General features: G+C 35.7%; 1 protein-coding gene across 1 annotated transcript in view; it reads right to left on the bottom strand.

Moving 5' to 3' along the window:
* Nucleotides 1-26910, bottom strand: part of ADGRV1 (adhesion G protein-coupled receptor V1) — a 718949-nt gene that overhangs the window by 450004 nt on the left and 242035 nt on the right. Inside the window, exons 75-80 of the mRNA XM_069085086.1 lie at nt 25649-25820; nt 22407-22649; nt 15649-16056; nt 8984-9168; nt 3115-3364; nt 2161-2300 (exon numbers count right to left, since the gene is read on the bottom strand). Of these exons, the coding sequence (XP_068941187.1) occupies nt 2161-2300; nt 3115-3364; nt 8984-9168; nt 15649-16056; nt 22407-22649; nt 25649-25820 (1398 nt within the window). The remainder of the gene's footprint in view (nt 1-2160; nt 2301-3114; nt 3365-8983; nt 9169-15648; nt 16057-22406; nt 22650-25648; nt 25821-26910) is intronic.

Genomic DNA, 26910 nt, shown 5'->3' with positions numbered 1-26910 from the left:
GAAAGCTTAACTGTCATATTGGTAGAGAGGGATGGATGGAAGGAGAAGGGGGTGAGAGAGAGAGATGAGAAATATGTATGGATAGGGAAGAGACAGGGTTTGAGAAAACAAACATTTATTAAATGCCTACTATATATGGGCAGTGTGCTAAACATTTTTCCTAGAAAAGATTTCAGAATTAAGAAATGGCCTGGGAATAAAGAAGCCTGGAAACTATTTCATGTTTTCCCCTGATTTCTAAGAAAAATTCTCCAAGGGCATAAGAGTCTTAACCTCTAATTTCAAAGATAAATTTGAGATATCAGTTAAAGTCAGGGTATCAATCAACAGTACTGAGATCAGAAATTAGAAATCGTGAATCTCAATTCGACTATCCAACCATGAGAAGTCAACAATATTAGAACTATGGAGGGTCGATCTGTTTCACAGCTCTAAAGTTCCAGCTACCTGCTCCTGAATGTCCTTAACAATTTCTTAAACAGTTTAATAGTATATCATAACCTTATATTCAGAGTTAACGACAGACCTGCAACTGATACTTTGTCCAAAACACTCACATTTAATGTTACCTCGATAATGTAATTTCACTTTATAGGCCTCAGTTTCCTCCTTCGTAAAATGAGGAGGTTGAACTGACCTCCAAGTTCCATAGTCTATGAACCTATGAATGTGATCAATTCAGCATTTCTAATTAACTTTTCAATTCAATCTAATAAATATTTATTAAGTGATATATCAATGCACTAAATTTGCATAGCAATATTGGAAGAGAAGCTTGAGGCCTAACCCTAGACTACATAAGAATCCAGTCTTGAGATTTTATACCAGGTTATCAATGGGCTGGAAATACAACACAAACCTTCTGAGAATGCTTTTGGTCTTCACAATAACCCTGTGAAATAGATCATGGAAGCAGCCTCACTTTACAGATGAGGACTCAGCTCAAGAGGAATTAAGTGACTTGCCAAAGCTGACATGATGAACAAATAGCACAGTCAAGACTCGAACCCAGACCTTCTCACACTGGATACTCTTTCTTCTTGCCACAAGTGACTCCATTAGAGGGCTTTTCATAGCTGGCCACATAGCAGTAGTGAGTCCTATGGCCAGACTGGAAGGCAGAGAAAGAAGGAATCCTTTCCAGCTTTGCAGATCAGTTCATAATAAGTATAAGGTAGATTCTACCAACCTAGGTTGCTGGCTTTCTAGCATTTCATGAGGTGGGGAGAGAAGAAGGAAGGGAGAGAGGAAAGAAGGGAGAAATGAAGGGAAGTGGGAAGGGGAAAAGAATGGAGGAGAAGAGAGGAAGAAAGAGAAAGAATGGAGGAAAGGAGGAAGAGAAGAAAGGAGAAAAGGGTGACATAGGAAAATAAACAAGCACAGTGCAACATTCCATCCTTTTAAAAAATATATATACATTTTTTTAAAAAGAATTTATCTTATCTGTTCCATCTTTTTTGTCCGTTCCTCCAATCCCACGTCTTTCAGTGAGGAGAGGAAATTCTGTCAAAAGACACACCAGGTGCATGTGTGTTTGCTTGATCACTTGTTTCATGGAAATATTTTATGATATTAAAAATCTTCAGAGACAGCTGGTTTTTAAGAAGTCAAATAATTTACATGGCTTGTCTTTTCATATTTAATGCCAGAGATATGATGATCAGTCTCCTCAGTGCACAAAATGTGTTTCTTTTCTGTTTTGTTTTGTTTTAATTATTTTAAAGTTGTCTATTAAAAAAAGGTTAGGATAAACTTGGAAAGAGTGGATGACTTTGATATTGCTTGTCACAAACCATATTAAAAACAAAGCAGCAAAAAAAAAGAAAGGAGGAAAGGAAGGAGAGGAGGGAGGAAAGAAGGAAGGGATGTAGGAAAAGAGGAGAGAGGAAGGAAGGAAAGGAAGGAGGAATGCAAAAGGGAAGGGAGGGAAAGAGAAAGGGAGGAAGAGAAGAAGGGAAAGAAGGAAGGGATATTAGCAATATTATTTAATGACTTCATGACTGAATGTTTCTTCCCATCCAATACCACAGCATTCTCTACCTGTTTGTGTTCACCAATCCATAGAGTTAATCAGAAGTGAGTAACAGAAAATTATATTCAAATCTAGCTCAAGTAATGCTGGTCACCTAGAAAACAAAAGCCACAATTATGAAAAAGTACCTTGCAGCAGCCTGATTCCAAAGGAGGCACAAGGACTTCTGGGGAACAATCCGGTGTTCTATAGCATAAATCCGATAAAGGACCTCATTGTTGTCTGTCAGTGGATATGAACTCTGACCCTTCACACTCAAAGATAAAACCTGTAACATTAAAAAAAATTTCTTTTAATAAAAATTTTTTTCAAAAATAATCATGGTAAAAACTTCACTCAAGTTTTCTAGTTAATATTATCGCCAACATTTTGGGGCGGCTAGGTGGTGCAGTGAATAGAGCACCAGCCCTGGAGTTAGGAGGACCTGAGTTCAAATCTGGCCTCAGACACTTAACACAAAAACTAGCCATGTGACCTTGGGTAAGTTGCTTAACCCCAATTGACCTCCAAAAAAAAAAAAGCAAAATAAAATATTATCAACAAAATTGTCTCTTACTACCTTCAGTTCAGACCATTGCTTCATTCTTATTATTTTTACCCATTCAGCTATTCTTAGGTAACTAATGAATAAAATACACCTAACTTCTTCTCACTTAATGGCTACATAGCTCCATTTTATTTCATATTAACACTAATATTAAGAACTACTCACCATTGCACCCATCTGTGCACTCTTTCTTTGGCTTATACTTACTGGCTTCCCTGTCTTTTAGCATTAAGTACTTGGGATTTGCTTGAAATTGAGTTACTTTCTTTTATAATCACTTACTAGAATTTCAATTTTCAAAAGCTTAAAAATATTTTACATGTGTCTTAACTGCGGCAACTGTAAAATCTCATATGTTATCTACAGAAAGAAGATGTTCTTTCTGATTATAATGTTTGGTATGTCTGCAGGAACCAGAAACTTCAGAACGTTCATCATAGTGGTAGAAAAAAAGTCAGCTGAGGTTACTGAGGTTAAAAGAGAAACAAATATGGACTTCATGAGAAGAAGAAATTACTTTGAAATGAAAAACTACCTTGTTGTTCAGGGCCAGAACATTGTTACCAGTTATAAACCACTGTTGGCTGCTATATTCCGTAAATTGTACTAATTTGCATTTCTTTTCACCAGCCATAAGACTTGCATCTGGGACATCCAATAATCTTTCAGGAACTTGTATATAATCCCCCTCCTTTCCTTCGAATTTGTGTCCATTGATTTGCTGTGGATACCAGTGAAGGGCCAATATTGACAAATATGGACATTTGTCAAGTAAGGTTTTGCTTCTGTTGAAATAGAAAAGAAAGACTTCTTTTGAAATATTATACAAATAGAAATAAACACAATCATGTTTATTTAAGTACATATGTGCTACCCTCTGTACATTAAGGTGACATTGATGACCTAGCATCAATAGGGCATGTATTTTGAGCTGCTTTTTGGAAGGTTTGTATGGATTCTTCTCTATTTTTTTTTTGGTTCTCTTTGTAATCCTTGACATGAATTTTTGAGTCACCTGTGATTTAAGGCATGATATGTGTCTGTGAAAACAGAATTCCCATAATGATATTCATCTGACCTGATATCATGTTGCTCCTCTGATCAAAAACTTTCAGGGGCCTAAAAAAATCCTCTTACCTCTGTAATAAAATAAAATAAATCTTCCTCAGCCAAGCCTTAAGACCTTTACAATACTGTTTCAACCTATGTATCCAGCTTTATTTTACCTTGAAATCTGTGATGCCTTCATCTTCCTTCCTATTTTATTTGGATCAGTAAATATTATAAAAATACACATTTATGTCTAAACATACATGAAAAAATCTTACTTTTTGTATTTAAGACTTTAAAATGGATAACATTAACGCTAAAGAATGATAAGCAAAGTGCTGATTTTTACATACATTTTCAAATCTTTTAGCTGTCAGACATCATAAAATATTCCCTTGAAGTGATTTTAATTATAATATGTTTTATAGCATTAAGTATATATCTGAATTTCAATGAAATAGTATGACTAGACTTTCATGTGAAGGCAAGCCTTAATGACTGATAGTAAAACTAACAGCAGATATATAACAAACTTTGTAGAGTTACCTCAAACTTTCCTAACAAGGTACGTCTAATAAAGCAGAATGCCCTTGTTTTCAAACAATCAATAATGCATGAGAATGGGGAGGGAGGGTGAAAATATCAATATAATGTTTGTACAATGCTGTCAAACAATCATTTTACTGGTAAATGAAATTTAAATTTTAGAAGTTATTTTTCTTAGTCTTTAAAGCATTACTGTAATAATCAAAAACTTGTGATATTTGGCATACTGATACAGTATAAACATGGAAAGAAAATAAAAAGTTTATCCAAAGACAGATCATAGTTATCAATGCCTCACCTATATCATAAAGATATTAATTTGAGTAGAGGCATAATTCTTACAATAGGAATGGCTTTATGCCCTTTGAAATATATCCATCATTATGCTCAAGGATTCACCACTTTTAATAAATACACTTTCTTAAACAAGGTGTTCCAAAATGTTTTTTTCAAATGTTCCAAAACTTTTAATGAAGTTTTAAGCTACTAGTCAATAGTTTTAAAATTGAAATAAGACTTCTAAGACACACTGTATTAGTTAAGATTGAGGGTCATAATTTTTTTTAATTTTAGAAATTAAAAAGTTAAAAAATATTGAGGCTCATTTGGCAGCTTTATATCACAAGATTCTTAAGATTATGGATTTAGAGCTGGAAGGGACCTTAATGGTCATCTAGAATAACTCTGCCATTTTCCAGATGATGTAACTGAAATCCAGAAAGGTAAAGTGGTTCATCTAGGGCCAAGGCACTAGACTGTACTCTCAAGACTAACAACTTCATCCCACAGTACTAACATAAAAGTAGGATGAAAATCAGGCTCCAATAAAAGAAGCAGAGCAAATAATACAAGCCTTTTTCTTCTACTGCCACAACCACTATGTAACCTGTTATGGGGTCTTCTGTGATGCCCACCCTTGCTTCTTCTGAAGTAAATGTTCTACAGAACAGGGCCAGTATTTATTGAATAGGCACTAAATATCTACTGGGTGTTCAACACTATACTAGCATCAATGAGGGAGTAGAAAAGAAGAAGAGATGGTTCCTGCCCTCAAGAAGCCTGCATACACACAAAAACCAAAAGAGGACAACTAAGAAGCATTATATGAATAAGTGTAATACAAAAAGTATTTGTCACAGGAAAGAAAGAATGCCAGCTAATAAACACAGCAAGGATAGCAATGAATAGAATCATTAACATTGATTGTGTTTACCATTTATTCCCAATTCAAATAGCTAACTAAAAGTTACCACTTATTGAAAAAAAAAATTTAAAAGGAAACTTTTTCACTTCACGAGTAGGTCAAAATTTTACAGGCACTACATATAAAACTAAGAAACCACGGTTCATATGAGTAATAACTATGGCAAAAGATTTTGACTAATTCATTCATTTGGGGAATAGAAAGTTAAGTAAAAAGAAAAGTAGTGAATTTGGTAACTGTCTTCATGATGTAAGCAAAAAACACATGTAGTCTTAAATCATGCCTCTCTCTGATAAGGTGATGATGATGATGATGTAGAATAAAAAGTAATTAGAGTAGGCTAATAGGGTAGGTTATAGAGTACCTTTCAGCTGAATTGGTTTAAAAAATAATGTTAACATAAACATCAAAAGCTCTATCCCCATATATGTTCTTTATCATTTTTCCATTCTATAGTCATAATCTTCCTCCTATGCCCATCTTGCAAACAAATGTCATTAGACAAAAAGTATATTGAATCAACAGAAATTCATTACAATTATTGAATAAGAAGAGGGGAATCAACTTGAAACACATGGGAGCACTGGATTTGGAATGTGAAGACATCAGTTCAAATTCTGTCTCTGCTCCTTACTATCTGTGTGGTTTTGGACAAGGCATTTATCCCTCTTGGGTCTAACTTTCCTTGGGCAAGATGAACTTATGAGATCCCTTCAACTCTAAATCTTCAAGCTTAGAAAGTATTGTATGTGAACTAAGTGCAAAAGCATCTTTGGAGAAAGTTTTTTTGTTTTTGTTTTTATTTTTGCAGAAGAGGACTTTTAAGCAAGGTCTTGAAGAAAGTTATTGATATGCATTAGTAGAAAAGAAAGGGAAATTATCCAGTTTATGGAAGTAGGATAAATAAGAAGTCTGATAAGCAGGAATATGGTAAAAAGTCAGAAGATTAACATTGCTGGAATGGGGTTGGGGAGGGGTGGGATGGCCTTGTTGGGCACAAAATAAGCTTGCTAATAAAAGAAATATCTCAATAATTTACCTGGAGAATAAGTCTTACAAACTTGAGAAAAATCTTGAATTTTCACTCAGACTGATATTTCATCTGATAAATCAGAGGCTAGTTTGTTATAAAAACATATAGGAATGCATTCTGTAATCTCTAATTTTCCTCTAAATATACAGCTAATTGAGAGTTTTCTCCCCTATGAAATTCCACAGGACACTATAAGGACCTGCAGAAACGAAAAAGGGCTTCTCAAAAAATATTAAAGTGAAGCTTATAAAAAGTAGAAGACTAATTGAGGTATCTTTTTTATGCAAAGAAAACAACAGAAAGAAGACCAAAAAGAAACGGGGTAGCTTTGAAAGCTACAGGTTGAACTTAAATATTTTAAAAGAAAACTAAGTAGTACATAATAAAGATCTGTAATATTACACTCTCTTTTTCTGTTCTATTGTGTATGTGGAAATGATGGTTTTACTTGGTGCTTGCTAGGCTCAGAATAAAAAAAATGAAGACTACTTCCTTTTTCCTATTACGTGAATAAATAGCAGTTATGTGTTTTGTTTTTAATAATAATATAATATTTATATAGTCTGTTGTGGTTTATAAAGTATTTTATATGTGTAGTATATTGATTCTTTGAGGTTTGTTGCTGAAGTAATACTGCTCTGAATTCTATGAGAAACCTTAAGAGAGTTGGGGGGATTTAGTCTGATTCAGGATTCTGACAAGGCTATTATTGATGAATTTTACATATAAGCTATAGTAACTGGGAAAATATATAGATGTTAGTACTGTTGTATGATTTTGAGAATTTGATTACCAATCAAAAGCTAAAGTGGATGGTCAATCTCAGAAGGGACCTATAACTGAACCCAGAAAGATAAGAACAAGAGAGATACAAAAAGACTAATTCCACAACTGCTTCGGCAAAATTTGAAACTGGAAGTGACGGATACTCTAGTTGTTATTAAGGAGTAAGTGTAGCTGAGAAGAACAGACTGAAGGCAGAAAATCTGACAAGTCACTCAGGGGATCCACTAATTTGGTTAAGTTGTGCCCGGTGAGGTGTTAGTCAAGCACAACTTAGTCAAACATCAACTCAGTTTAACAAAAGAAGCACGTATTTAACACAAAAGGTATATTCACTTAAGATCTTCTGACAGTTCCTGAGACAGAATGATCAGAAGTGTGCAGTTCTAGAGTTATGGATTATCCTGAGCACATGTATCTCACTGGTTGGTTTCTATAAGTATATGCCCAAAAGACTGAAGATACACTGGTGGAAGTACAATCCAGATTTATATGTGGTTTATAATATACTTGTTATTTAGGCATTTATTTTGATAAAAGGGATGTTATTTCTTTTAGTTTGTTGTTAAGTAGGTGGTTATGTTTAAGACCTAAAAATGTGAGTAGGTGGTTGTGTAAGAGCTAATGTGGTGAGTAGGAGAACTATATTCCCTCACAGTGACGTTATGCTTAGGACCCTGAGGGAATCTGAATGTGATCCTGTGACAACAGTTCTTCTCTATGGTCTAAATCTGCCAGTTCAAAGGCAGTTTGGAGCAATCAAGTCAGCCCAAAGAATGAAGATGTGTGCCCTCATGCCCTGTGAGAGAGGTGTGAGGGGTTACAGCATGGTGGTCATCCCATGCAACATTATAAATATATTATCATCATATATTATCATATAAATATCACTTAATATTCACAACAACCCTTTGAGGAAGGTGCTATTATACTCATTTTACAGATGAAGAAATTGAGGCTGAGAGTTTGTTAAATGATTTGCTCAGGATCACTCAGCTACTAAGAATTCCAGGCAGGATTTGAACTCAGGTAATTAAGACTTTATACACTATGCCATCTAGATACCTAAATGAACCTAAAGTTTCATGTTCAAGCAGTCCATCACTCTGTAAGAAAGGCTGTCTGCCATGTATTTCAGTTTAGCAATTAGTATTTCTCTTGACATTTTTCTCTTGTCAGATCCCTACTATTAATTTAAATGTTATTTTCAAGCTTGAGTATCATCTACAGGAGGTAGCTTAGGCATGGATAGAACATATTTAATTCACTTTTTTTTTTTTGCTTTTTTGGAGGGCAATTGGGATTAAGTAACTTGCCCAAGGTTACATGGCTAGTTTTTTTGTGGGGGTGTTAAGCGTCTGAGGCCAGAACTGAACTCAGGTCCTGTTGACTCTGGGGCCAGCGCTTTACTCACTGCGCCACCTAGCTGCCCCTATTTAATTCATTTTTGACTCAACAATAGTTCCACTGGGAAAGCCATATCAGTAGTACAAAGCAACACTATTAAGCCCTGCTAAACTTTGGACTTTCATTTTCATTTGTTTTCTATTCAGGATTTCACTTTTATCCATTGTATGGTCTAATGGTAGTTAACAACATAAAGATTTTATTTTTAAAGAAACTTGGAAGCATTGAGAAATGCAAGAGTAAGTGATTTATATTATATATATTATATACACACACATACTTACGTTATATATTATACTATTATAGATACTATAAAAGAGATATAGGAAATACTTAAGCAATTTTATCACATAATTGTATTCAATGGCATAAGATAGTCACTTTTCACCAGGAGATCCACAGGTAACATCAGTGAGAAGAGAAAAGGCAAACTTTTCAGTCACTTCGGCAAATTGGCTGAAGCCCCTGGTATCCTTACGTCGTGGGTTAATCAGAGTACAAAGGATGTCATAAAAAAGATTTCTGCTTCTAACATTGAACACTTGTTTTTTGCCTTCAACTGCTATCTGGAAAAAAACAGAAATAGGACACCGCATCAGATTAATGAAATATATTCTTTCTATTCATCAATACATACAACATATTTTTTGGAGAGACATACTGTCATGGTGGAAAAGGAGCTGACCTCAGAGCCAGGAAGCACTGGGTTCAGCTTCTGCCTCTAACACCTCCAAGTTATTTCACCCTTCAGTGATCCAGGCAACTCAATAAGAATATAAATTGTAAAACAGGATCTGATATTTATTGGTATAAGGAATTTCCTCACTGAATGTTCCTATGCCAACAAAATCAAAGCATCAGATTAAAAATAATGTCTTTTAGCAGTTGTGTCAGATATTAAACCACAATAAAATGAATAATTTTATTTTTAAAATTAAACATAAGTTATGCTAGGGAAGTGACTAAAATGGCTACAATCTTTCACCCAAAATCCTATTGCCAGTTATATACTCCAAAAAGGGAAATGAAGGAAAAAAGGTCCTATTTGTAACACTTATGTGCTCAAAAAAGAACTAGAAACAAGGTACAGTGGACGTCTGTCAGTTGGAGAATGGTGAAAAGAAATTGTGGCATACTGTCATAATTCAATATAACACTACTGATTTCCTATCAAAAGGACGAATATAATGCTATAAAAAGCATAGGAACTGATACAAAGAGGGCAGCTTTAGAAAAATAGTATTCACATCTATAATAGAATAAATGGAACAAAAAAAATTACCAAAACAAGTGGAACTGAATCCTATAAAACTGTAATGACCAAGTCTGAGAGCCCCAAAGAATAAATATGAAAATGAACCTCCCTCCCTTCCTTGCAAAGGTGGAGGATTATGGGTATGCAACAGTAGACATAATGTTGGACTTGCTTGATGTGTTGATTAGTTTTGCCGAATTGTTTTTATTTCTTTTTTGCATTCTTTGTCCTAAAGAATGACTCTCTAGCAGAAGGAGAGAAAAGTATATATTGGGAAAGGTAGAAGATACAAAAAACAGAAGACATTAAAAAATTATGTTACCTATGATAAATGAATTAATGAGAATTTGTCATAATGTTTTTTCAATTCAATTGTATGTAATTTTGTTCAAAAGGGTCAGAGTAAATGATCATCTCTCACGAAGGGATTAGGACAGAGACAGAGATTAGAGTTTTAATTATGTCAGTATAGGAGCTCCTGGTGAGGTCAGCACTTTCTCTGAAACTTAAAGAGTCTTAAGAGAGTTGCCTAGAGCACTGAAGGATGAAATGACCTGTCCAGGATAACACAAGCAGAATGTGTCAGAGAACAGGTTTAGACCCAGGTCTTCTCAACTCCAAGGACCTCTCTCTATCCATTCTTTCACAATGCTTTTGCCATGAGGTGATTTTAAAAATGTTTTAAAGGTCTTTTTTTTTGTTCTTCCATACTTTTTTTTCAAATTTTATAATATTTTTATTTAAAGCTTTGAGTTCCAAATTTTATTCCTCCCTCACTCCCCCACTTTTCCCCTCCCTAAGATGGTAAGCAATCAGATATAGGTCATTTATGTGCAAGTAAGTAAAACATTTCCATATTAGATATTTTGTAAAAGAAGACTATGATTATCTCTAAAATGATGTAAACTAAAACAATTACTTATGAAAGCTTAGAGTATGAAGCCTTTTGCTCATTTCTCTATAATCAAGGTTGAGTTTGTGAAAGAGATGAGAAAAATAATACAAAAAAAATTGTGTGGAGAAATAAATTTTGTAAAAATAACCAGAGACAAAGTAGATAGAGGACATCCATCCCTGCCTCCTATCACCTCTAGACTTCTTCACCTCTACCTTTTCTCTATGCTATCTTTCACCACTTCCTCCCAATCTCTCTTCTGCTTTTCAGCTTCCCTTTATGTGTTTTCTTCCTCTATTAGAATATAAACTCCTTGAGAATAAGGACCATTTTCTTTGCTTGTATTTTATATCCCCAGCTCTGCCTGGAACATACATAGTAAGTGTTTAATAAATGTTCTTTCCATCTATCTATCTATCTATCTATCTGTCTGTCTGTCTGTCTGTCTGTCTGTCTGTCTGTCTGTCTGTCTAGGATCTATCTAATTAGAGTAAATGGACTAAGAAGGAGACCAGAAAGGGCAAAATGATAAAGTATTCTGAAGTCTCTAATGAAAAAATTTGGGAGCATACAGCAATGAATACTGAAAAGGTGATAGTGGAGAATTTGGAAGGAGCCATGTTCTGGTTACATTCCCTAGTCACAATAATTGAAGGAAAAAGTAATCAAAATGCAGTTTCATAAATTATAGGTACACCCTGCCAAATTCATTAATTGATTCTACAAATACAAGATAAATAAAGAAACATTGTTGGGTGCACCCATATCACAAAAATAGTGTTGTACATGGATAATTAGTCTATAGTTGAGATCTGGTGATTTTTAAGGCATAATCCCTACCTTGCCAGTTATAATGGCATCAGTGGTATGCTGAAAAGAGCATGGCTTTAGAATCACAGGACCTGGGATTAAATCCTTGTCTTGTGACTCAGTACCTGCCTGACTTTGACCAAGTCATTTAAAGTTACTTCAAGTATAAAATGACTGGATTGAATAGCATTGTCTCTAAAGCTACTTCTAGTTCTAAATATTTAAATTCTATGGTATCAAACTAGTTTGAAGAATCCTATTTGTTGCTAGAAAACATGGAGTAATTGTGGGAATGTTTGGAGGGAGGATGTAAGGACACCAAGGAGGAAAACTCAGCAATATTTTATGAGGTACTACATGTGTGGGGAGAAAATGTTAGAAGAGGGGCAGCTAGATGGTGCAGTGAATAGAGCACTGGCCCTGGAGTCAGGAGGACCTGAGTTCAAATATGACCTCAGACACTTAACACTTAATAGCTGTGTGACCTTGGGCAAGACATTTAACCCCAACTGCCCTGCCTTCCTCCCTCCAAAAAAAGAAAAAGAAAAGAAAATGTTAGAAGAAAATTTAAATTTAATGCTTAGAATATACATAAGATGAAATTTCACCTCATAGCATCATGGCAGTTGGAAACAAAGAAAGTATTCAGTAATTACAGGATGCTAATATTCTTTGGAACACATCAATCAAGTAAGCAAGTACCTACTATGTGCTTGGTGTTGTACTAAGCATTTTAGATATAAATACAAAGAATGAAGCAATCCCTGTGTGTAAGGACCTTATGTTATAATGGTGAAGATGAACATGTCTAGAAATACATTCAGAACAAATATAAATAAATACAAAGTAGGTAAATATACCTACTAACTAAACTAAAGTACTAAAGTAGTAACAATGGGAGAATTGGGAAAGGTTTCAAGCAGCAGATGGTACTTGAGCTGTATCTTGAAAAGGAAGATTAGGATTCTATGACGGGGTGGTGAGGAGGGCATGTATTCCAGACTTGGGGAACAGCCAGTGAGAAGCCACTAAGAGGGTAAAATAGCATGCCATGGATAAGGAATGGAGAGAAAGACAGTTTGGTTGGAAAGCAGAGTATAGGAAGGAAAACATCTAACAAAATGGAAAGAGCCTACAATGAGACTGTGAAGGGCTTTAAAAGTTCAATAGAGAAGTACATGTTTTATTCCTAAGACTATTTTTTTTGCCTTTTTTTTGGAGGGCAATTGGGGTTAAGTAACTTGCCCAAGGTACCACGGCTAGTTTTTTTTTTGTAGGTGTTAAGTGTCTGAGGCCAGAACTGAACTCGGGTCCTCCTGACTCCTGGGCCGGCGCTTCTCACTGTGCCATCTAGACGCCCCTGTACATGTTTTATTCTAGAGGCTACAGGAAGCCACTGGAGTCAACTAAGCACAACAGTCAGACTTTTTTGCAGTGTATGGGATAGGCAGGAGTAGGGAGAGACACAAGGCAGTTAAGACTAATTATGAGGCTGTTGCAATAACCTAGGTGGGAAGTGAGGAGTCCAGAAGGAAGGTAGTAGCCAAGTGAATAGACAGAAGGGGCTTGATGCAAAACACGTCAAAGAGATGGAAACAGGAAAATTTGGCAACTGACTGGACATGTGAGGTGAGGGAGAGTGGAGAAGTCAAGATTACAAACCTGGGAGACTGGAAGGATGGTGGTACCTTTACAGAAATAGACTATTTGGAAGAGGGAAGGGTTTGAGGAAGATAATAACTTCAATTTAAGACATGCTGAATCTGAGCAGTCTCTGGGACATCCCATTTGAAATGTCCAATAGACAAATGATGATGTGGAACTGAAGCTGAGGGGTGAAACTGGAATATGTATGTGTATATGCATGTGTATAAATACATGTGTCATCTTTGTTTAAAGGATACACTTAAATGGATATAAGGATAATATATGTCATCTGAATGATGACATAGGGGTTAATGTGGATTATATACCATGACATATATATATGAGCATATTTTTTTAAATCCACATATTTAAAAGTGCCCATTTTGTAATAAGGAATTTTACCAAAAGGCACCTGTGGCATAGCAGGAATAAAAATGGCTCCAGAGGTCAGGAGGCCTATGTTCAAGGCCTACCACAGACTCTAGTGGCTATGTGATATATTTAACTTCTGAATGCCCAAAACAATTCTTAAGACTATAGTTGGAATAAAATTATATTTTATTCTAGTCTGCACCAATGAGTGGAGTTTCCTTCCCAGACTTTCTCACATGGACACAATTACAGATTAAAAAAAAACAAAAACCAATCTGACCTATCTATATCTCCACATATATGTACATATATATAATATATATACACATGTATCTATGTGTACACATATACATAAACACATATATAGTTTTCTATTATGTGTACACAGACATAGTAAGAGGAGAAGCATGAGTTGTTAATTGTGTTTAATGTACGATTGAGACCCCTAATTCTAGTGTAACCGAAATAGAGAAAAGTTTTTTAAGCAACATTAATCTCTGGAATGTTTTACATATGTGTTAGTCCTATAAAATATTTGATATCAGAACTGACCTTGTTTGAAATAATTATATTTTCCACTAAAGCTCAACATACTTTAGCTGGCACATAGTAAGAATGTTTTTTCTTTTAGAATTCAGTCACATTTTTCTATTCTGGTTTTTTAGAATACCTTTCCTCTAATATTTTTGGGTTTTCATTTCATGTAAATTGTTCATGTATGATGGAGAAAATTACATTGGCTAAGTGTAAGGAAGAAACAAAGCTAATTAGATTTTCCCATCTTGGGCATCTCTGGTAACTGAGTTTTGTAATTCATGTCTTTGAAATCTGGATGTCTTAATCTATTTGTAACTGCTCACTTCCTGTTTCCTTTTACCCAGTGAATCCATAAACAGCAATCAAGAAATGTCTATACAACTTCATGTAAACAAGTTTCAAATGTCTGTGGCTCTCATATAACTATCTAAAATAATAGACTTTGTTATGTCTTTTAAAATCAATGCTTAAAATCAGTTTAAAACTGTTTATCCTCATAGAACCTAATTACACTTTTCCTTTCTATACCACCTTCCAAATTATCATAAACACAAGAGGTTTTATCACTAGCAAACAAATAAGAACATTTCCTTTAGAAAATCCTTATCTAACTCACTCCTCCTAATCTGATACAAGCCATTCCAGCTGGTTTGTAGAGCTATTTGGCAAGGAGAATTTTGTGGGGTACTTCGTTTTTTTTCCACCTCTCTTCCACAGAGAGTTTAAAATGTTTAGCTTTTGCCTACAGTAGTTTCTTAGCTGGGAAAATGATAGGGTGCAGACATGAAAAGTATGGTTATAAAGCAATGTTATAATATCATGTAATCAAACAAAGCAAGCAAAGTGATGTGCCCATGTGTAAAACCAGAAGCTGTTCACATGATTTCCTTTGGATTTTCTGGCTAATCACTGATAGCTCTGTATAATCTCCTAGGAGAAAAGGACTCAGAGAAGGCCTACCCAGGAAATGAGATTTGTTAAGAAAGGACTGAGGAATTTGTCAGGCATCTTGACAGCAAGTGTCCCTATGTGACCTATAATTTCCCTTTCCATGTCTATAAAGCTAGTTATAAAGGCTTCTGCTCTTCATTCTCTTACTTGTTTTTCTTGGGTGATACGAATGTTGGAAGAAATGGAAGACTCCAGAGCAACTGAGTCATCTTGGGCCCTGAACTATACTAATATTTTTTTTTTACCCATTTGGTACAAAAAGGGTAAAATAGACTGAAAATATGATGAACATAAAATGAAAGCATATAACTAAAAGATATTAAGTAAAGAAAAAAGTTGTATTAATTCAAATGATTTGTGCTCAGAAACATGTGATAATAGAGATTATATAATAATTACATTACTCAGATTATGTAGTAATAATATTGATGTCTTATGGGTCAATGTCACAGAGGTGGAGCTGAAAGAAGTCTCAGAATACTAGAACAATACTAGCAGAGAGAGTCATATTCCATATGGGTCATTATATTCATAAGCAATTTCATGGAGGCCACTAATTATTTTCTTAGAAATGCTTACCTTGTCTATTAGATACATGACAGCACTAAGTTGTTCGTCTGTGTTTTCAGTGGCTACTTTGAGATTTAGGTTGTGGAGCACTCTGATCAAAATATCTTCATCCAATGGCTGGTGTAGCTGATCAGCTAGCCCCCAAAAGGACTGAGAATCAGTATCAGACACAATAGTGACATTGGCAGTGCCATACACTTTGTCTATTCTGGCCCCACCTATGGGGTCAGAAAGTGCAATCTGGAAACGCTTAGGATATGGATTTAAAGATTCTGTCTCTGGGGTTAGGATGACGTCTAATATAGCATTTCTCTGGCCAGGTTCAAAAATCAATGTGCCTGCAGACTTGATAAAATCTTTCCCTGAAATGGCCGGAGATATGAGAGTACGGCCCACTGTTTCAGCAATCCTCAGCTCCTAGAATTGCAACAGAATAATTTCAGTTAAATAATTGTGCTTCTATTTTTATAGAATCTGATTTACCTCAAACAAAAGATCTTGAATAGACAATGACAACTTTAATTTGTTAGATAAACATGCAAAGGGGAGATTCCTGGTAGCTTACAGGACAAACTGTGAATTATTCCAACGCCAAACATAGATGAATAATCTCAAGGAATACAAATTCCAAACCTACACTGAAGTCTGATTTTACTGAATCAACAATTCCCATGATACAACTTATAGGATACACATATGCAATTTAGGTACAAAATTCTTGAATGAGGCATTGTTCTTTTCATATTACATCATGGCTACTTTATGGCTGGAAGCATCATGAAAGGACTGGTCCTTCATTGGCCAGTTTCAATCCCACATGCAGAGACTTGGTGCCAGCCAGGAAATATCTGCACATGCTTTCTATAACCTACCAAGAAAGGCAAATCCAAGCATATCCTAAGGACAAGACCCCCAATGGCCAGTTTTCCCATTACAAAAAGATTAATAGATATAGTATGGTAGTAACACTATATTCCTCAATTGTTACATGAATGAATGAAACATTTATTAAGCACTTAAAACTGGTAACTCATTTTAAAGTCATATTTTACCTACTTAATAATACATGTATTTTTAAAATCTACTGACCTGTCTTTCTGATCATGTAAAATGAGGAATTTCAATTCATTCTAGAAAATTAAATTTATTAGCTGAGGAAGATGGAGCTGCCACAGCTCCTTCCAAAAGGCCAACAAATGAACACCAGGGTACATAGACCAATGGAAGAAGCAGCCAGAGGGCTCCAGAAACAAAGTCATCATACTCATGGTGATGCATTTGTGGTAAGGAATATCCCACATATATTATACACATACCATAAATCTAATTATGATTTCCTGTCACCTTCAAAGGTGACATTTTAAAGTCGAGGCAATAATATTTTTAAGGGCAACAAATTTTTTACTTTAAAAAATTCTCCAACTAGTTTTTTTTTATCCTTTTGAGGGGAGTAAAGAAGGAAAAAGAATTGGGGGTTAAGAATGAAAACCTTAATTTAGCCTCACATTGACACATAAGTATTCTTAGGCTAATATACCATACTAAAATTCTATATGTGTGTGTGTATATACACATACAATATAATCTAAAATAAACAGGGAAATATAGGAAGTTTAAGATAAATACTAAGAAAGATTTTGAATATACTAAAGCATCAAAACAATAAGGCAGAAGAAGAAATGTGGTTTTTTTTAAGTGTTTGAGATCGACTGGTGAAAATTTTGTGGGCTAGCAAACAACTCTATGAGGCTAGAATTCTAAATCAATGTGTAAGATGAATTTGCATAATAGCTCTAATTAAATACAAGGAAATAAACTAAATGACCACTCTATAATCCTAAATGGTAAAGCTTCAATGTTAATGGACATGTGATCTCATCTGAGGGTGCTAGCTGGTAAATATGGAGGATACAGTGGTGGACCTAGAGTCAGGAAGACCTCTGTTCAAATACAGTCTCAGGGGGCGGGTAGGTGGCACAGTGAATAGAGCACCGGCCCTGAGGTCAGGAGGACCTGAGTTCAAATGTGACCTCAGACACTTAACAAAACTAGCCGTGTGACTTTGGGCAAGTCACTTAACCCCAATTGCCTTCCAAAAAACAAAGAAAAGCTGCTTCAAATACAGTCTCAGGCACTTATGCAGCTATGTGCTTCTGTTTGCTTCAGTTCCTCATTTGTAAAATGGGAATAATAACAACACTTACGATGGGTTACTGTGATGATCAAATGAAATACTATTTGTAAAGAGCTTGGCATAGCACCTGGCACATAGTAGGCATTATATAATCCTTTCCCCTCCCACCCCAAACAGGCGTTCCCCATGACATCGCAGATTAAGTTATCTGCATCTTCTTATCCTTTGTGATTCTAGGCCAGGTCTCAACAAAGCATTCACCCAAGGTACCTCTGGTCTTCTTGCTTCAGGCCTTTTTACATGACCACAACTGTAAACTGTAAGATTTATTTATTTCTCTCACCACATGTCCAGTTCACCCCCTTTCCCAACAATATTTTCTCAAGGTAATGATAGAGGAGCAGCACAAGAAGAGCTGCTTTCACCCCTTCCCGGCCTATGTTCCTCCCAAACAACTCACTTCTCAGGGCTCTAGACAACGTTTTAAGAGTATACATTCCAGAGAAAGTGTCTATTTGGATCGGTAATAATAACAGTAATAGCAATAAAAGCTAATATTTATCTAGTGCTTTGAGGCTTACAAAGAACTTTACATATATGATCTCACTGTATCCTCACAACTATCCTATGATGTAGGTGTTTTTATTATCTCCATTTTAGAGAGAAAGAAACTGAGGCACCCTGGCCTTGATACTTAATTTATATGTGGAATACGCAACCTAACATTTTTATGTACCATCCAATTTTAAAGCCAGAACTGTTCATCAGCTGCATATCATAGCATCCTATATTTAGATCTGGAAGGGACTTCAGAGACCATCAGGTTCAATTCCCCTCATTTTACAGAAAAGAAACTGAGTCACAGAGAAGTCAAGGGATTTGCTCAGGGTCACACAGCTAGTATATGTCTGAAGTAGAATTTGAATTTTAATATTCCTAACTCTTAAGTCCAGCATTTGAACTACTTGAGAATGTTCTTTTGGGCATCTTTTTGAAACAATCATATCATTTATGACTTTTCCCCATCTTTTTGTTCTCTCCTTCACCCTGAAATACCTCATAAATCCAATACTTTGAAGGCTGCCTTCCCTGCTAGATGAATTCTCCTAGTATATACATGATTTTCTCCAGTTATTCTTCCCAGCTTCATTTGCTTAAATGTTATTTCAATGTTTTTCATACATTATATCAGGAACTATATATAAATATAAGTATATATATACATATACATATCATATAAATATGATAGTTTCTCGGTCATGGACGATGAAAACCATTTAGTAGACCTGGTGAGAAATTTGTTCCATCTCCTTCTCCTCTTGCCAGTTTCATCTATGAATGCTTTTATGATGATATGTAGTTGTATCACAACAGGTTTTTCATAGGCTTTATATTGTTTTCACTACTTCTTTGGTATTTTATAAAGTGATACTGATCTTGTCATCTTGTATTACCCTCAAAAACATTTTTACAAATTAGTTTGTATTCTACCAACTTTTGACATTGGAGAGCTTGTCTTTGTCCTTGGCAAACAAACAAACAAACAAACAAAAACCCACCCAAGTTTTTGCTGACTTTTAAGGACTTCTCTGGGCCCAGCCTCCATGATATGGCAATTATTTTACATTTTTAAAGCTTTTATAGGAAATTGTGATATTAGTCGTGACAGTTCGAATGGTAAGAATGAAAACTGCCTTCAATAATAACAATTAGAAGAATGAACATTTAGACAACAGTGACTATGTGCCAGGCACTGTGTTAAGCATTTTATAATTATTATCTCATTGGATCCTCACAACCACTCTAGGAGGGAGGTGCTATTATTGACTCCATTTCACAGATAAAGAAACTGAGGCAAAAAAGGCCTTGCCCTGGGTCACATAATTCAGAGTCTGAGGCTGGATTCAAATTAAGTCTTCCTGACTGTAAAAAGAAATTTATGTCACAAAGGGGCAGTTCTTTTCATAGACTATGAAATTTGGCTTACTAATGGGTATTTACCAACATGTCTACTGCTTCCCTACTAATAAAATGAAAGTCAATATTTTATTAAATAATCAAGTTCTCACCTTTTCCAATTACAGAAAGAGAACTGTTAGTATAATTCATTCATATGTTCAGGACAAGGAGGAAGGGGAAACATCTGGGTCATTAAAATAAAGCTAAGGCTACAAAATGAAACACTATAGAAATGTCATGAAGTTAATATTTTCATTAGATTCTTCAGGATCTCTTCTTTCCCTTCAAGTTTCAAATATGGTCTTCAGACTTGGGCACTCTGCCACCAAAAGCTTTAATTACAGTAAAGGAAAGTAACCTAGAAATTCAGGGAAATGCATTGTCACTCCCATAAACTAAACACCTTGAGGCATTCCAGGCTGGATCATGGTTGTATGTGCTGTGTATGAGAAACTGCCCTTGAAGATCCCCAGGAAGGTTTAGCCAAGACAGAATAAAACAAGATGTGACAGACTTGATGTAGAAAGAAACCAAAAGAAGTAGCATTCTAATCCTATTGATGACTCAAATTCTAATTATTCTTTTACTACTGAAAAAACTCAACACTCTCTCCAGAGTCCCTAATATCACCTCTTCCTACCCTCCTTTACATTTTCCAATCCTTTCTCTCTAAACAGAATGTGTGGGATTGTACGGTTGATAGAGGGAGGGGTATTGTGATTCTACTTTCCTAACTCCCAACCTCAAGTCTTGTCCTATGTCTTGTTCATACATGTTGTCTCCCCATTGGACTGTGAGCTCCTTGAGAGCTTGTTTTCGGCCATTTTCCAGTTGTGTTTGATTTTTTTTTTACTCCATTTGGGGTTTTCTTGGAAAACATACTGTTGTGGTATGCCATTTCCTTCTACATTTTATTTTATACATGAGGAAACTGAGGCAAACAGGGTGAAGTGACTTGCTCAGGGTCACACAGCTGAGGTCACACACTCTTATTAGGGTCTGAAGCCAGATTTTATCTCACAAAAATGAGTTTCTTTATCTACTGCGCTCTATCTACTCTGCCACTCTATCTACTGTGCCACCTAGGGACTGATTTTTTTTGCCTTTATTTGAATTCTTAGTGCCATGCCTGGCACACAACAGGCATTTGAATGCTCATTGACTTAACTTGACTGCAGACATTTGAATACAGTGCTTCCTCCCACAAGAAGGAGGACACTCTATCTTGCCCAACACCTGGGTCTACCATCTTTTTATCATTCTTAGGCATCCAGACTAAGGTCTGGAATATAACTGGAAAGGAAATTCTTCATGGGACCCTAGGGAACAAAGCACTTTAACATGCTGAAAGCTTAACCACTGTCTCACAAAGGATCAGTCATCAACTCTGCCTTTCTTCCTTGCTCCTAGTGCAAGTTCCTACTTATTCTTCCACAATGATATGGAGCTCTTCTGTAACTCTGCCCTGGCTTGGTCATTCCTACATACTCTTTTAGTCACCCCTCACATTGCTTTCCTTAATTTATACATGGAATACACAACCTAACATTTCCCTGTACCATCCAGATTCAAAGCCAGAACCAGGTGCATATTATAGCATCACAGATTTAGAGCTGGAAGGACTTTAGAGACCATCAAGTTCAACTCTCCTCATTTAACATTTAAGGAAACAGCCACAGAGAAGTGAAGTGATTTGTCCAGCATCAGTCATACAGCCAGCGAGCTTCTGAATTGGTATTCTCCTTAGACCAAGTCCCACACCTTATCCATTATGCAATGCTTCCTCTCATCAATAACAATAAAGCAATATCAACAAGATATGAGATCTTGAAGGTCTGTACCCAGGGTAACCTAGAATCCAGGAGCATAGGCTGAGATGCCCAATGGCTAGCATACCAAGGAAGGGCCTGCTGTGCTAGGCTATGAAGTAAATGTGCATTCTGGCTAGCTGATGCTCTGTGTTATTACTTCCTATGAGACAGAACAAAAAAATAGCATCATAAGGACTTACAGCAAGAAGGAAGCCCACTTTACAGATTGAGGACCATAGAATGATATGGGCAGTGTCAGAACAAAGGAAGGTCCAAACACAGAGCTTCTGAAATCAAATTCAGTGCTTATTCTACATCATATGTTGAAGCGGTGCCAACCTTTACCACTACCAACTGCAACAGTGGTCCAGAGACCTCCTAGATCAGTCCATAAAATGGAATGGAATGAAGGGAAAAGGAGCTGATACCATCAGGACATTGAATGTTACAGTCTGGTTAGTGCTTAGAAATTTCATAGACAAATGATTTCATTGGTAAATGAATAGCTAGTTCAAATTTAAAGGAAAACACACTCAATACACCTATCACCTCTCATGTGGTGTCCCATTCTGTACTCACCAAAACTTTCTAATTATTTTCAAGAACAGGCTTATACAAAAATATTGTAACAAATAATCTACTTGGAAAAGGGAAAGTGGGAAGGCATTTTAAGAATTGACATATGTTACTGTAGACACGAAAAAATGAAGTGATTAAAAGGAAGATTATAAAAAATTAAAAGTAACCTCAATCTTCTTTTAGGAAAAAAGTATATACACCGTTACCTAAATGCATTAAAACTGTCACAGATAGAATCAGAAAATCTTACATATATGTATGTGTATAGGTATCACCGTTTTTACCTGTGTACTGAAGTTAACACACACCATTAGTGCTGTACTAAAATCTCGAGCCACTTGCAAACTGATTAAAGTGGCCTTCTTATTAGCTACTACCAGCCGAGACCCCACTGAAAAATAGATGAGGCTATGAAGTCCATCACTTTTCAGTATTTTTATCTGGGCAAATCTGGCACTGCTGTTTATTGCTGCTCCCATGCTTGCTTCATAGAGCTCCACAAAAAAATTCATTTCAGACTGAGATTTCTGCCAAGGAATAAGAAAAAAGTATCTTTTGTTATTATTTCATTTTTCTTTATCCCATAAATCTGGTTTTAACATATTATAGCAAATATGGTTTTTAGCCTTACATATTATCATCATTGATTAAGATACCATGTTATTGCTAGCTATGCAACCATTATCCAGAAGTGTCATTTTAAAAATCTATACCAATAAATAAGAACATAACAACTCTCTAGGTCCTGAAATAAAGATGGAACCAATCATAAAGATAACTGGTTTTTCTTTGATGTATTTACATTTCTACACGCTTCCTACCCATTGATAAAAAACACATTTATTTTTCTCTTGAAATGTTCCTCCTCTGAAGGAAAGTCATGTAAGTATCATAATTTTACCAACCATCTTCTAAACACAGGATAATATCTAGAGTCCTGATAAGAATTTGTCCATCTATTATTATATTTCCCCTCTAAATCATCTTGTGAAGGTTATTTTCCAAAGGATGATTGGATTCAAACTCATAATATGATGCTGACTCATTTTCTAGCTCATGAATGAAAATTATCATCTAATACACAATCAGCATCATTATTGAGCCCACTAATTTAACTCATAGTAACCAAGTTAGTGCAGGTTTCAAAGGCAACTTCTATTGTCTAATTATCCATTATATAGCACAGTTCAGCATCATATAACATAAGCATTAGGGGATATCAGAAATCCCCAAATTAAGTTACTTTGGGGAGAGGGAAGTGAAATCTAAGGTTTTTATGAGGCAGAAAGAGACTATATAGACCCTTGCAGGAGAAACCTTTTACTGGAATGTCAAGGAGTGTCTTGATAACAACCCCAAGTCAAGTCAACAAGCTTTATTAAGCAAGCACTATGTGCCAGGCATTATTCAATTATCTTGATAAAGAGGCCGGGGAGAGGGAAACCTCCTTGTGTGCTCTTTGAATGCTCCATGTGTTTCTGCTCCTGTTCATGGGCTCCTGTGAAACTATTCTCTTTTGAAACACAACAAAAATCCTCCAGCCTCACCAAGAAAGCATGCTTCCTCTCAGCCACTGGGAAGGTAAATGTTAATCAGCAGTTGGGGTAGAACTATCTAAATAAATATTATATAGCACTTATCCTTTTTTATTTTGTACTTGCTGTTCAGTTGCCTACTAATGTTTTGCTTGTGACCTTCCCAGCTGTCAAAGATCTCAATTCCTCTGGTAGATAAAAGAGAAGCACTGGGAAAGGAGAGTATTATTAACTCAAGTCCATGGGTCTTCCAGGCACATAGCCACTCCCCCACTTTGTTTAACTAAGGATTTCTGTCTCCATTATAGTCTTGTGATTTTGTTCTCCAGGAAAATGGTGCTCATTGCAGACAGTAATTATACAGTTACTTTACATCATTCACAAACCCTCACTTCAAAGAAGATGTTATAATCTAGGTGAAGAACTCTCAGAAGAGAACAATGTACCACTGAGTGGCAACATTTAATTAGGAACAGAAACAGGAAAAATCGTCCAGTCTTATGAACGGTTATGGGCATAAAATAAACATGAAGTGTGGAAAGGGAAACACAACTACCCAAGTCATATGTGAACCTCTCTCAACTCCTAACGCGACTGAAAACACTTAATGAAAGGCAGACATATGATGTAATTTCCAGGATTTCCCTTTTCCCAGTTAGGCCATAGACACCACAGGCTGATTATTTCCCTCCACACAGTTTAAACTTGTGTCTGGGTAAAATTAATGACAATTATTATATAAGACACTGAATGATTTTTTCTTTCATTTTTTAAAGATTAAAATCTAAATTTCTCCTTAATAGATTTTGAGATATGGGGATAAGAGGAAATTTCAGACTCATAATAAACAGATGAAAGAAAGGACAATTCAAAGATGTCCTGTAGTCAGTCAGGAATTTGGGAAAAAGGAATCAAGAGAAACTTTGCCTGAGGTAACTGAAGGGATCATCTTCCCTCTGACAACTAGCCTAAGGCTGGAAGGTATGTCAAAAAATATCCAGAAGCAGATAAAGGAAAAGTCTAACTTAAGTACATTTATGAAAGAATATATGACAAATTTTAAATCTGAAATCTTCAGAAAAGCAAAGTGATTTAGGCTCTATTGCTGAGCTTGGAAGATGGACCTCTTCTCCCTCCCCACAATAAGACTCAGAGGCTATTATCTCCAGGAGGTAGGTGGGCACACAGTGGATTGAGCACTAGACCTGGAGTCAGGAAAATGTGGGTCCAAATCTAGCCTCAGACACTTAAAAGCTCTGTGCCTCTGGGCAAGGTACTTCAGTTTCCTCAATGCAAAGTGGGAATAATAACAGCACCTGCCTTACAGGGCTGTTGTGAGGATCAACTAAATGAGATGATATTTTAAAAGTGCTTAGCACAGTCACAGGCACGTAACTGGCATTACATAAATGCTTATTCCCTTCCTTCCCCAAATATAAACTCCTTTGTTTGACATTTAACACAATCTGGCTCCAACCAACATTTCAAGGCTTATCATCATTAGTCCACGTTATATACACTTTTTAAAGTGTATATACCTTTAGGGTCAGTGAAATTAGCTGGCTTGATGCTTTCCACTCACACTTCATCTTCCATCTCTGCATCTTTGCACAAGCTGCCCTCCTGGCTGGAGCTGATCCCTCCTCATGTCCCAACCTCCCAACATTTCAGCTTCCTAGTTTCCTTTACAGCCCCATTCAAACACCACTTCTACTCAAAGACTTTGGGGATTTTCTCAGCTGCTAGTGTCTTGCTCCTCAAACTATACTTTGCATACATTTTGTAGACATTTATTTGTCTCCCTCTATATAAGGTAAGATACTTGAGGGAAAGGATTCTTTGAATTTTGTCTTTACATGACCAGTCTTATAACATAGAAGATACTTTATAAATGCTTGTTGATTGAGCATATTTGATTCAAACAAAAAGACTTTATTCTCACTCTTTGTAAAGGAGCATCATATGTAGAGTATATTTGATTTTGGTCTTACCTTATCAGGCTGGAGTTCAATGGAAATTAGGCACTTCACCTGGCCTGCCATACAAGTTGTGGTCCCTGATACAGACAATAGTATGTCATGTAAGTCTACTCCTGCTCTCTCAAGTACAACAGCTGTTTTGTTAAATGTGACTCGCCAAAAGATCTTGACATCTTCAAAAACCCTGTGGACAAAGTCAAACCATTTAAATTATATTAAAGTACAAAAAAATGTGATGCCTAATTATATTCCATTTTTGTTCTCAGAATATCCCACTACATTGCTCATAAGACTAATATAATACCTGAAAACAAATTATAATTACAGATTATGCCAGAATATATTCACAATTACAGTTTATATAGAATACATCTGCTTTATAATTTACAAAATTGTTTAGTATCCTTTATCTAATGATCCTCCTTACCCTGTGAAAAAGTGAGATAGTTATACCCATTTTACAGACAAAAAAACTAAGACTTGGGGACATTAGGTGATTTGCACAAGGTCTTATAGTTAGTTGATAAAAGAACTAGGGTTAGAGTACAAGTTTTTTGTTTGTTCGTCTGAACTCATTCCAGTGTTCTTTTCTGCTACACTATGATTTTTTTTTAGGACAGAAGTTAACTTCAACATTATCTAGCTCAGCTTCATCATTTTATACATGAGAAACCTAAAACCCAGAGAAAAAGTGATCTGCCCAAGGTCACAATGCTAGTTAAATACTGAGCAAGAAGTAAAATTCAGATACATAAAAATGCTTTCAAAAGAAAATTAAAACAGCTAATTAAATTATATATTATTAAATTATACACTATATTATATATGTTCTAGAAAACCTATTAAGTTATAAATAAGTTCTATAGATGTGTGTGTGGATGGATAGATAGATATAGACAGACAGACAGATAGATAGATAGACAGGCAGACAGAGAGATAGATAGATATGACTATTCTGGGCACAGTATTTGAGAAAACACTAAACAAGGGGCAGTTTATTTAGCAGAAGACAACCATAATGATGTAAAGACTGTAAAACACCAGGTTAGTCTGAACAAAATGGGGATATTCAGTTAGTCAACTAAAATTTATCAAGCATCTGTGATGTTCCAAACATTGTACTAAGCACTGGGAATACAAGGGGGAAAAGGCTTTTTAAAGTCAGTTCCCGTTCTGAAGGAGCGCATAGTCCAATGTTCAGGCTAGAGATGAGCAGATGAAGAACTGAAATGTTTACCATATATTAGTATAACAATGTGGAGGACAGATGGGCT

This window comes from Petaurus breviceps, unplaced genomic scaffold, assembly GCF_028583685.1.
Source record: "Petaurus breviceps papuanus isolate PSGF00001 unplaced genomic scaffold, PetGlider_PUasm1.0 175, whole genome shotgun sequence".
NCBI lineage: Eukaryota > Metazoa > Chordata > Mammalia > Diprotodontia > Petauridae > Petaurus > Petaurus breviceps.
This window is presented reverse-complemented; position numbering and strand designations above follow the sequence as displayed.